At 33.9% G+C, this 13,404-nt stretch overlaps 1 protein-coding gene across 1 annotated transcript in view; it reads left to right on the forward strand.

The window, feature by feature from the left end:
- Positions 1 to 3,645: 3,645 nt before the first annotated feature.
- Positions 3,646 to 13,404, forward strand: part of plppr5a (phospholipid phosphatase related 5a) — a 63,920-nt gene continuing 54,161 nt past the window's right edge. The window contains exon 1 of the mRNA XM_056474056.1: positions 3,646 to 4,002. Coding sequence (XP_056330031.1) covers positions 3,799 to 4,002 — 204 coding nt within the window. The 5' untranslated portion in view covers positions 3,646 to 3,798. The remainder of the gene's footprint in view (positions 4,003 to 13,404) is intronic.

Genomic DNA, 13,404 nt, shown 5'->3' on the forward strand with positions numbered 1-13,404 from the left:
TGTTGAACACACAAGAAGACATTTTGAAGAATGCTGGTTTCTGGGATACATCAACTTCCATAGTAGGAAAAAAAAATACTATATGGCACCGTCAACCAGCATTTTTCAAAATATCTTCCTTTGTGTTCAACTGAAGAAAGAAGCTCAAATAGATTTTAAATAAATGAAGGGAGTGTGGCTGAATTTTCATTTTTAAATGAACCATAACTTAAAGGCAATTTATAATGTCACAAATCATGTTGGAGACCTTATTAGACCTTATAAAGTTTTTGGCAAAGTCTACAAGCGTTTGTCTAAAAGCAAGCGGAACATGTGTCATTGACTGTGATTTTGTCAACACCTTCGACCTGTTGATTTTGACTGAGAGTGTGAGTCTACTTCACACACACACACACGCACACGCACACGCACACGCACACACACACACACACACACACACACACACACACACACACACACACAGGTTGACCTTTCAATGCATAGTCAAGCACACCAGCCAATGAAACTGCTGCATTTGCGACTATTTTTTCAAATGTGATGCAATAATACACAGGATAAACACATCACATACTGAGAGCTTATTTGGAATGTGAATGATATTGTAAAGATATGCAAACATTATATCACCTTCCAGAAACACTGACACTTCAACCTATGCATGTATGCAGTATATATACTAAAAAAACATGTTCATCATTGCCATATTAAAGGGATAGTTCAGCCAAAAATGAAACCTATGTCATCTTTTACTTAGCCTTGGCTTGTTCCTAGCTGGCTTGAGTTTTAAAAAAAAAAAAATTCTGAACACAAATTAAGATATTTTGAAGAATGTTAGAACCCTGTTAACTATTGGTTTCCAAAGTAGGAAAAATAAACACTATTACTGGCAGTTACCAACATGCTCCAACATGTCAATGTTGAGTAAATGATGACAGAATTTGCATTTTTTAGCGAACTATCTATACAACAGACAAAGTTCAAATTAACAGATGCATTTGTCACAAACCTCATGAACCCCATACAACAAGTGTGGTTCATACTTCAATCTGACATGATAAAGGCTGTCTCAATTCAAAGTATCCATACACAGCTTCCAAATGTGTCCTTCAATGTCTGAGTAATGAAAAATTCAACTGATGGATCCTTCATGGAATATCTCAAGATTCATTGCACACTAATTTGGACAGGATGTTTTTTAATGAGAAAAATCCAGATTACACCTTCAAGTGTGTATTGTTTTAATATTTGAGTGAAATGAAATGTAATACATGTTAAAATACAGTTAACATGTTAAACTTGTGGCATATCTTACTAAGATGGATTTTATAGACCGACAACTGTTTATATGACTTGCACATAAATTGACAATACAGTTTTAAAGGTATGGTTCATCCAAAAATCTAAATTCTGTCATCATTTACTCACACTTTACTTGTTACAAACCTGTTTCACTTACACAAAAGGGGATATTTTGAAGAAAGCTGGATAGGATATGTTTTTCTTCCCATGGAAGTCAATGGTTTCAGGCCTTCAGCTTTCCTTAAAATATCTTCTTTTGTGTTCAACAGAATAAAGAAACTCATACAGGTTTGAAACTAACTGAGAGTGAGTAAACAGTGAGTAAATTAAACATTTTGGTCTATCCCCTATCTAGCTATCCCTTGGGTGAACTATCCCTCTAATAACTATATATATATATATATATATATATATATATATATATATATATATATATATATATATATATATATATATATATATATATGTGTTACTGCTGCTCAATTGCTAGGAGATGAGATCAGTCCTCTGTAGGCCAGACCATCTCAATACACCACACTCGATTCAGACTTTGTGCACTTTGAAGCACATATTGTCACTTATGAATTGAGATGCAGCTTGTCTAAATGAATGGGACATTATTCAAACTGAATAAACAAACAAACAAACAAACAAACAAACAAACAAACAAACAAACAAATAAATAAACTACCCACCAGCAGTGATTTCCATCATTTTAGGCTGTTTTTAATCGAGCTACAGTCACGTGTTCATACGGGTTTAAAAACATTTGATGCTATAAATGAGGGTGTCATGAGAGGGTTGTTCATTCCTCTGAATGATTTGTCACTTTTGCATTATAAGAAAGAAAAGCTCTTTTTGCTTAACCTTTCCATTTTGCCAATCTGGGCCAGTCAGCGTGAGGTGCATCTAAAGTTTAGGCAGCAGACTTATTGCCTCATTGGTCTATTAGGCGGTGACTCTGCATGCAACATTTGTGCACAAAGGCACCTCTTAAAATGAATTTCAGGCGGACACATATGATACAGCATAACAATTTAATCATGTGCAACTAAATAGAGTGAGCTTTGGTGATACAGTGAATACAGTGAATGAATATTTGATTAGTACAATAGTAACATCTCACTAGTAAAAAAAAGGAAAACATTTGTCAAAAACATACATACAAAAAAATGACGTTTGCTGTTTGTTCAAACTACTTATTTAAAACGGTAAAACAACACAATTCTTGTTTTTTTTGTGGGAACAACTTAATTGTTTAAATTCAATCCATGTAAATTTGAAAAAACTATTAAGTTAACTTAATTTCTATATGCTCTCCCAACACAAATTTATTGTGTCACACAGCATTTTTTACAGTGTATACACATATTGACCCCAAGCAGTGTGCTGGAGATGGGCCAGTTCCTTTCATATTGTTCTGCATCTGGTCCGTTACTGTGGGTCAGTTCTTATGTTAACAAATATTGATAAATACTGTAATAAATGTTTTATTCATTGTTTAAGTTTTATTAACATTGACTAATGGAACCATGCTGTAAACTGTTACCATTTTGAGGCATATAGTTTATGAATAAAACTTAAGACTAATATAATAAAAAGAAAAAGGCATAATAAATTAAGAAATAATTTTGATTTCATTGGTGGCAAGGTGGGTAGCACGATCAAACTCTGTGTGGAGTTTGCATGTTCTCCCCGTGTTTGCGTGGGAGTCCTCCGGGTGCTCTGGTTTCCCCCACAGTCCAAAGACATGCGGTACAGGTGAATTGGCTAGACTAAATTATCTGTAGTGTATAAGTGTGAATGGGAGTGTATTGGTGTTTCCCAGTGATGGGTTGCAGCTGGAAGGGCATCCGCTGCGTAAAACATATGCTGGATAAGTTGGCGGTTCATTCCGCTGTGGCGACCCCTGATTAATAAAGGGACTAAGCCGAAAAAAAAATGAAGACATACATGATTTCATTGGGACTTTACAGAAAAGTCTTACTCATTCTGACGCTGTGCTTTCACAAGATGGCAGCAGTGCAGTTTCTACCTCTTTCATCTTCAAAATGAACTGCAGTACTCACTTTGTGCATGTCTTACAGTACGCAAAATCCTTAAGAGTTCATTGTTCAATTGTTTTTTAAGATATATGTATATAAAAAGATCTAATTGTGAACTATTTGACATCACAAAGAAGCACGGATACTACAAAAATCTATTATATTTGAAGATAAAGCAGTTGGAGTGCATGTTCACAGGCATCCGATCATGACTTATTAAAGTGTGGCACGCCTACAGCGCGTGCGGCTGCCCAGCCTGAGCTCCTCTAACCCATTTCATCCTCAGACTCCAGCGCACTTCACAGTGCTCTGTCAGCGATACAATGCGCTTCTATCTCTGCTGGATTTTATGACAAGTCACAGTGGAATAAGAGGAAACCATGCCAAAACTACAATAAAAGGCGACCGAAGGCCCTTCGTTTGTTCCCCGGGACCTGTTTGACCGTCATCGACAATGCTTTACTTTCAGCTGGTGATCATGGCAGGGACTGTCATGCTGGCTTACTACTTTGAGTACACCGATACTTTCAACGTGCACGTCCAGGGATTTTTCTGTCATGATAATGCCTATACGAAGCCCTATCTGGGACCAGAGGAGTCCAGTGCGATCCCGCCGGCTATCCTGTACGCGGTGGTCGCAGGGGTCCCGGCACTTGTGGTGAGTGAACCAGGAGTTTACTATCACGATTTATGAAGCCTAATGACTGTATAGCGCAATGGTAATCAGTTTTGAATGGTAGAAAATATTATTGTTTTTAAATCTGTTGGATGGAGTTATGTTATAAGAAGTCAGCCTGGCAGCAAAGTTAAGATAATATTTTAAATACACAATTACACGCATAGAAGAATGTGGCAAATTAAATGAATGTACAGATTATTCAAGTTTAATTATAAGTCCAATTAAATAGATGACTTCTACGTATATTTGATTATGGATATAAATTGCATGTTGATCATATGGCAATATTGTGACTACTGTAAAACTGAGTCAGATATAAAAATAAGTTTAGTAAAATAATGATGATGATGATGATGATACCTATTATTAGTAATTAATATCGTTGTTGTTGTTGTAATTGGGATAAAATAAAAAAGAAGTATTTGGTGGAACAATTAAAATGTTCTCATAAATTTTAATTGAAAAGCTATACATTTTTATATAGAATATAACACATATTTTTTACTGAATCCCATACATAAAACAGCAAAACTAAAGAACTGAGCTTGTTTTTATCAAATACATTGTTTTGACAATATTTAAGAAAATGCAGTATTGGCAATAATAAAAATCAATTCATTCATTCGTTCATTCGTTCATTCATTCATTCATTCATTCATTCATTCATTCATTCATTCATTCATTCATTCATTTATTTTTCAGACCCCAAAATAATTGTACAGTAGTGTACAATACCTAAGTTATTTCTTAAAAAATAAGATAAAAACAAAAACAAGAAACAGTATTTAAAACTCAGTGACTATATGCTGTAGATACTGTACACTCTCAGAAAAAATGGTACAATGTTGTACCAAAGAAGGTACAAACCCTTGTCACTGGGGTAATTCCTTTTTATGGAACAGAATTGTTCCTTAAGACAAAGAAACAAATTTGTACCATTGCAGTTTGTACCTTTAAGGACATGATTTGTACCATGGGAAACCAAAATGTACCTTTGGTTTTTAAAACCTGCAGATACAATATTGTAACATTATTAAAGGTACTAATCTGATCCATGAAGGTACCACTACAGTGACAATACACTTTGTACCTTAACAGTCTTAAATGTGTTCCTTCCAGAACTATTAAAATACATTTTGCTGTATCCAAAATGCATAAATTTATTTTCAGTAAATATAAAACATCAAATACATTTGTTTCACTTTACAAAAAGTTTCTTTTTGTGTAAATACACATTTTTTAATTCATAATTAAGAATAAAAAATACTTAAACATAAGTCAAAATATCTGTTTTCTTCTAAACATTTGACAACACTTTTCACAAAAATGTTACAGCAGTAAATTCTCCTGTGTACAAATAAAACTTTTTTTCTCCAATTTTCACACATTACCTTTGCCATCACTTAAAAGTTAATTTAATTTAATTCATTCATTTTCTTTTCGGCTTAGTCCCTTTTTTAATCTGGGGTCACCACAGCAGAATGAACGGCCAACTTATCCAGCACGTTTTACGCAGCGGATGCCCTTCCAGCCGCAACCAATCTCTGAGAAATTTAGCTTTCCCAATTCACCTGTACCACATGTCTTTGGACTGTGGGGGAAACCATAGCACCCAGAGGTAACCTACGTGAACACAGGGAGAACATACTAACTCCACACAGAAACGCCAACTGACCCAGCTGAGGCTCAAACCAGCGACCTTCTTGCTGTGAGGCAACAGCACTACCTACTGCGTCACTGCGTCACCCTTAATTTAATTTACTTAATTTTAAAACAGAATTATGCAAAAGTATTGTAACGAGATATGCAAAATGTTTGATTAGCTTTACAATACTAAAATGTCTGCATAAACACTTTGCATATGCAGGACTTTTGCCAGCTCACATAGTGGAAAGCAAATTGATAGTGGATATCAACAATGAAAATGTATGCTTACTAACATTTCTTGAAAATGTCTTAAATGTTTAGTTTACAATACCTATAGTTTTATGCTTTACAAGTTGTTTTGTATTATTAATTAATAATTAATGTTTATGAGTTTCTTTAAACATATGCTTTTAAATGATGATTTATGTTTTAATATGGGAATTATTCATAAAATCACTCTGCCTTTCCAGTAATATTTATCTTCATAGAATTGTAATAAAGGAGTTGTCAAACACTTATGTACCTTTTTTATGAGAACAATTGTGTACCTCCATTTCAATTGCACCATAAAAGGTACAGAACAGTATCATAAGAGGTCTTTTCTGTACAATATAAGGTACAACTTTAACAAAGGTACAAGACTGTTCCTTAAGGAACGTTATTTGTACTACCATGTACCTTTATTTCTGAGAGTGTAGGATAAAATATTAGATTTGAAATTAATCCTTTAATTGATCTTTTTATCTTAGCAAAGCTTGTTACATTGTTGAGCTTCTAAAAGTCCAGCAAGATTACATTGTCTTAAAAGGATACTGAAGCTAAAGTATACATTTTCTCACCACTTGGTCTTAATACCACATACAATGAATAACCAAGACATACAATATGATCTGAAAAGCTGGCATCTGCAGGGCACCAATATTTAAAGTTTGCTATAGCTGGCCACAATGTATACTAGAATGAGTCTATGGTGATGTAAGCATTAATGCAGTCTAAACAAGTAGTGACAGAACACCTTTAATAACCTAAGAAACCCACCATCACATCCCAAATAACCTACCATAACTTATTCCGTCATCATTATATTTTACAGGAAAGCCTAAAAGCTTTCATACATGTGATTTGAAGCACTTCTGCAGGTGATCTCTCTGTTTAAAGTATGCTACAGCTGTCCACAATGTATACTAGAATCAGTCTATGGGACGTTACTTTTCGACTCTGGATCTGAGCTTTGTCTGCCTACAGTATATTAAGAGAGAATTTATGATGAGCAAGATATTGGCAGCTCAGAGGATCAATTAAAATGCTCAAGCATCACCTCAGAGCCTGCTCTTGTCTCTCATAAGAATTCCTGTGGATTTGTTCAATCGATCTGAAAACACTCTGCCTTATATTAAGGGCACACAAATTCACCCCCCAAATGACTATTATTATCACCTATTTGCTGAAAGAAGCACTTTTGAGCCAAGTGTGGAGTGAAAACTTTGATCTGGTCTCAGGTGTGCTCTGCAGTGGACAGTAAAGGTCAGATATCAGCCCGACGGGTGCTTAAAGTGCAAGGCTTGTACAGTGTTAGTTTCAGATATTGCTGACTGAACTCAGGCATTTGTGACAAGGCTACTGATTTACAGTGTATAAAATATATGCAAGAGTTTTAAAAGGTTAGTTCACTTCAAAAATTTAATTTCTATTATTTATTACACCGCCTTCTGTCATTCCAATCCCCTGAGACCATTCATTTTCTGAATCTTTGTCAAAACATTTCATGTAGTGGTGTAATGGATCACAAATCTTACAGTTCAGATCACGTTAGGGTTTTTTATTCATGGATCAGACCATTTTTCAGATCAGCCAAAAAAGGGAGGAGACAAATGTAATTTGCTTTCCAATTATTACAAAAACAGAACTTACAGCCTGTAATTTTATTAAAAACAAAATAAACAAATAATCAGGTGAATAAAAATAAATTGCAAAATATTAATTACTGTGAAAAATTCACAGTTAGTACTGAACGCAAAATGTGGAAATCTAACATTATAATTTGTACAATTCATATTTATTTTTAGTATCATTTTTAATAAATGATTCAGTTATTCACTCATAAAACTTCTTGTTTCATTGCTAGATGTATTATTTTTGAAGAATTATTCAGTGGCATATTTTTGATGGCTGGTTGTCACCACCTTTTGGGTAAATAATGTAATTTCTGCCTACAACTTTCTTTTTTGAGCATATGACAGTGATTTTAATCTTTACCATAAACATCAGTGGCTTTATCTAAACTATAAACTGTTATCCCAGTACTTTTGTGTTATTTGACTGTTTGTAACTTCATAACTAACTCAAAAGACTTAATACAGAATCTCCTTCTTGATTTTTCAAACACAGGTTTTAATGCAGCGATTCGAAGGATTAACAAACACATGCAAATCAATTTGAAGGACGCGAGAGGTGATCTCTCTGCAATCGTTACAAATTTTGGATTAATCTACAAAAAAAAGTATTAATCCACGGGTCACTCGTCAATGGAACCGTGGGTTGTGATCTGTACGAATCACAGATCAACTGTGATCTGTTACACCCCTAATTCCATGTGACTTCAGTGGCTCAACTGTTATCATATAAAACTCCAAGAACACTTTTGTGCACCAAAACTGTAAAACAACTTTGATTGAACATATTATCGTTAATTGACTGTAGATAATGCGGACCCTGACCTGATGTGAAAGACAGAGACAAACTAAGTTTTTTTTTTGGTGCACAAAAGTGTTCTTGGAGCTTTGTATGATTACAATTAAACCACATAAAGTTCAACAAAATCTTACGGCAGTTCGTAACTTTAGTGGCTAATCTCTATGAATTTGTACGTTATCATTCGTACAGTTTAGTACGATTTGCTTATCCCCCTAATGACAGTTGGGTTTAGGGGCAGGGTTGAGTTCCATGCCTCTTCTTTAAAATCATACTTTTTGTACATCTACGAATTCATACGAATTAGACACTAAACCAACAAAATGTCAAATAGTTACGTTTCCTCGTGAAATCACACTCAAGTCACATTAGCTATGTTTCTATCCATCTATTTTTATGTGCATTTTGGATATGCGCATAAAACGCCACGATGCATATACATTTTGAAATTGCTCATAAAAATGTATGCGCATAACTGAGTAAGATAAACTTTTTATTTGATATGGAAAGATGTGGATAAACTACGATGGAAACACTTTTACCAAACAAATTTCAGTATATGCATTTAAAAAAGCCACATGATTTTTGTTGTAAGAGATCATGTGATGATAAAATGTGTGTATATGGACAAACCAGCAGGCTAAGCACATCGTAAAACATCTGAAGTGTTGTTTTGGTCATTCTAAAGCTCCTTAATCATTTCAGTATTAGTGTTATTATATTATTAATTACCTCCAGATCCAGTATGTACCTCCTTATCATGTGTTCATTGCATGTACTGTAGGCATACTGTCTTCTGAAGCGCAAGTAATTCATTAAATAAATAAAAATTCATGCAGCTTCTCCCACTGCAGCAAACTCTGTTTTTACTGTTGATATGTGGTGCCAGTTCATCAGGAAGTGATGATTTTGTTCTCCTTGACTCATTGAATGGAAACACATTATTTGCATGTCTTTTATGCGATATTCCAGTTTTGCGCATTAATTTAATTTGCATCATTGGATGGAAACATAGCTATAGAATGTGACTGCAATTGTAGACTGTAGACATTGTAGATATGAAATCTGAAATTGTAGACTGCCAGAATTCCCCACAGTGAGTTGTTATAATTTTAACAAGGTGTAATTTTGGCACAAAACCTAAAATTTAAAGTCATAGTTAAGTAAGCCGTAATTAGGTGTATGAAATTTAATGATAGTTTGTGATGCTTTTGCAATCTTTTAAAGATTTAATGCTCAATGTTATTGTAATTGGGTGGGGAATAATACATTTTTCATAAAGAGAATTTTGAGTAATTAATGACATAAATTTAACATTTCCCTTTAATACAGTAAAATAAAGTAGTTGCGTTTTTTTTTTTGTGTGCACAATATTGGAAAAATTTAACATTGAGATATATATATATATATATATATATATATATATATATATATATATATATATATATATATATATATATATATATATATATATATATATATATATATATATATATATTGCAATATGAATACAATTTCACCAGATGACTTAACATATTTGGTAAGAATTTATAATTTAGATTGATTCGGTTGATTTTGCAGTAGGAATGCATCTCCATAAAATATAATAAACAATCTTTAAAATATTTGGGGTTCCCCGACGAATTTTCATCATTGTCTGTGCTTTTTGCAGTGCATTTATTTATATGCATGTGTTGTGAGTATTTTCATGCACGTGTTTATTCAGAGATTGATAAATTAATGTTTACTGTTTGCATCTCCATGAAATATAACTAACATTCTATAAACTTTTTGGGGTCCCCCGACATATTTTCGTTGTGGTCTCTTTTATTTGCAGTGCATATCTGTATTTGCATGTGTCGTGAGTATTTTCATGGATAACAATCTATAAACAATCAAGAAAAAGATACAATACATTTTTTTGGTGCACAAAAGTTACAGTTAAACCAAATAAAGTCCAACACAATATCAAGGTAATTCGTAACTTTGTTTTAGTAGTTAATTTGTTTGAATTCGTACAATCTCATTTGTACAGTTTAGTTCGATTTGCATGCCACGGGGTTGCGTGCCACGGCTCCTTTTTAAAATTGTACATTTTTGTTTGACTAAACTTGTAAAAATTTGTCAAATTAGCCACTAAACTGACAAAAAGTTAACTTTGTCAGTATAAACTTTTTGTGGTCCCCTGGCACTTTTTCGTTGTGGTTTCTGCAGTGCATTTCTGTATTTGCATGTGTTGTGAGTGTTTTTATGATTAAAATTATTAAGATTAATAAAGGGACTGAGCCAAAAAGAAAATGAATGAATGAATGAATGACAAACGCAACATTGCATATATCTTGCAATGTGACTATTGCGAATGATAACATTCCGAAATCGATGCTGAAACGATATATTGTATAGTGCTAATTACCATTTGTTTAAGAGTTTTACTACAAAGGTCATGCTTAAACTATGGTTAGTATAGCAGACCAGGTTACTTTGTGATTACCATGCTTACAGCACAATACAATTTGTTTTATTTGTTGTAAATTCATGGTCAAATTTACAGGAGTTAACAAATATAAAGTAACTGGTCTTGGTGTGTGTACTGCCAGATATTCACTGTATAGACCAGTGGCATCTCAGACATCAAGCATTCAATTTTATAAAAAGTCTGAATCCAAAGAAGCTTTTTCGTCTTCTGCATAATGTAGTAGTGGTTATGATATGAGCTTTAAAAACCACATATATAAGCGACCTGCTAAAGCCACCATCATTTTTACCGTGATTTCACTTGTGTGCTTATCCAGTTTTAAATGACACATCAATTTTCACCCTAATTTACCTGTCAGAGTAGAGAAATCTTGAGCAAACTGAATGGAATCATCACCTTTTGCAGACCTTTGGCAGTTGTTCCAGACTGTGAAACTTGCCAGACAGAGAATTTTTACCTGTTATTATATGGTTCACCACACACTGCTGTCCCTAATTTCAGTGTGACCACTCACTAAAAAACATTTTCAAAGTCTTGAACTGCCCTTGAGGCTTTTTAAATTTATAGTCTAAACTCCAGTATGATTCCCTTTGCCTTCGCAATTCATTCGGAAACAAGCAGCAATGAGAAATGTATTATACTCTGATTGTGACTTGAAGCATGCAAAATTACACTTTATGTAAGAGTATAATTACCCCGAATTGTTTTTGTACTAAGTGTTAACTGTCTCGAATTGTAAGAACCCAATTCTGCAGGCCCTCAAATACTGTATAAATATGTTGTTAAAATATAAAGGACTCACTAGAAACTTCCAGACAGGTGTATTATAGCGGGTTAAAGATATACAGTACTGTAGTTCACCCAAAACAGACCATTCTGTCATCATTTACTCACTTTTTACTTGTTCCAAATAGGGGTGGGCGATATGACCTAAAATTAATATCACAGTATTTTTCATCTTTTGAACGGTGACGGTATAATATCACGGTATTACTTTCAATAGCAAAATAATATACATCTAAAGGAAGAACGGACAAAAGAAAGTCTCACTTTTATCGCTCTTTAAAAGTTTTGGTTTGGGTCATTGTAAATGCTCAGTCTCGTTATGAGCTGATCTTCATTTCTCTGTGTTGGTGGAATAAAGCAGGCGAGTCTGCCGCACCAATTTATGAGCAGACAGAGCAGGATTCTCATGATGACCACCGGCGCAATTCCGCTCTTTGTTATGAGCTGTAGTTTCAGTGTAAACTTAGTAAAGGTGAGTTTCTTTGGCAATGATGTCTACAGTATTAGACTTTATATTTAGCGGACATTTGCGCTGAACACGCGGTGAATGCAACGCATCGAGATTCGGGCACCTTCTCCGAAAACACTCGATTGATCTCAGCTGGCGGATCAACATTTACCTCATGTCATGATCGCTGTCATCTGCGCCATTATTATTATTATTATAACTTTAGGTGAGGTTTCAGGATTGTATAGAAAAACAGAATATACTAAATAAAAGGAATAAAAGGCCTGCCCTGAGTATTTTCCACTTAAATTACAAATTTAGATTACAAAACGAAAACACTGAATCCTTTTTATAACCAGCATAGGCTATTATTATTTTAAGCTTATTTTAATAAAGCAGACCTACTAACTCAAATCAATCGCTCCACAGAAAATAAGCATTTTTAACGCACCGCTGTAATTTCTCTATCCCAATCCCTTTATCAACATTTTTAGTCATTATTTTAAAGATTATGACTTGAGAATATGATTTTACCTCAGCGCTGCACTTTTCTCCTTCCCCCTCGCGCTGAGTTCAGGTGACGGAGTGTTGTGAAGTAGTTAAACTCTCCTCAGTTTAATTTACAGTGTCAAACTGGCACAGGAATATCAGTATATTAATATTGGCTTTGCTAAATAACTGGTCAAATGTGGGTCTTTTATTACAGAAGCTATAAACAGACGTGCATGCTGGGACCGGTGATGAGTCAACAATCGCATATATTTGACATATTTAAAGTAGGCTATAGGCTTTAGCATATAATTATTGTGTGTAAAGAAGTTTATTAAAAATGTAACTAATATATCACAGGGGTTTGTGTAGCAATTACAGAGGAGCATTAATTAAATCCTTTTTTTCCGTGGAGCGAAACAAACACACAGTTGTGTAGCGGATGGAGACGCACAAAAAATATACAATTCAGATATTTTCGTCGGAAGAAAAATATTCTTTGAACGAATTTAGTTTTGTACAATTTTATTGTACAAGTTTTTGTCGGTCAGTTATTTACAAAATAAACATGAATATGGAATCTTTGTTAACTGTATGATCAAAATTAAAAGAGCAGCCTATTCGAAATATTCGAAACTGAATATTTCACTTTTATTTTATTTATATTACGATTGTATTTAACAGACCAGTTTGTGTTTTGGCCGCGGCATATAGCGGACCCTAAGGCACATCGCTTCACCTCAAAGTTTATTAGTTATTCTTGTTTTTTTTGTAAACTGACCGACAAAAACTAAGATACAAATTGTACAAAACAAAATTCATTCAAAGAATATTTTTCTGCCGA

This window comes from Danio aesculapii, chromosome 2 (assembly GCF_903798145.1).
Source record: "Danio aesculapii chromosome 2, fDanAes4.1, whole genome shotgun sequence".
Lineage (NCBI taxonomy): Eukaryota > Metazoa > Chordata > Actinopteri > Cypriniformes > Danionidae > Danio > Danio aesculapii.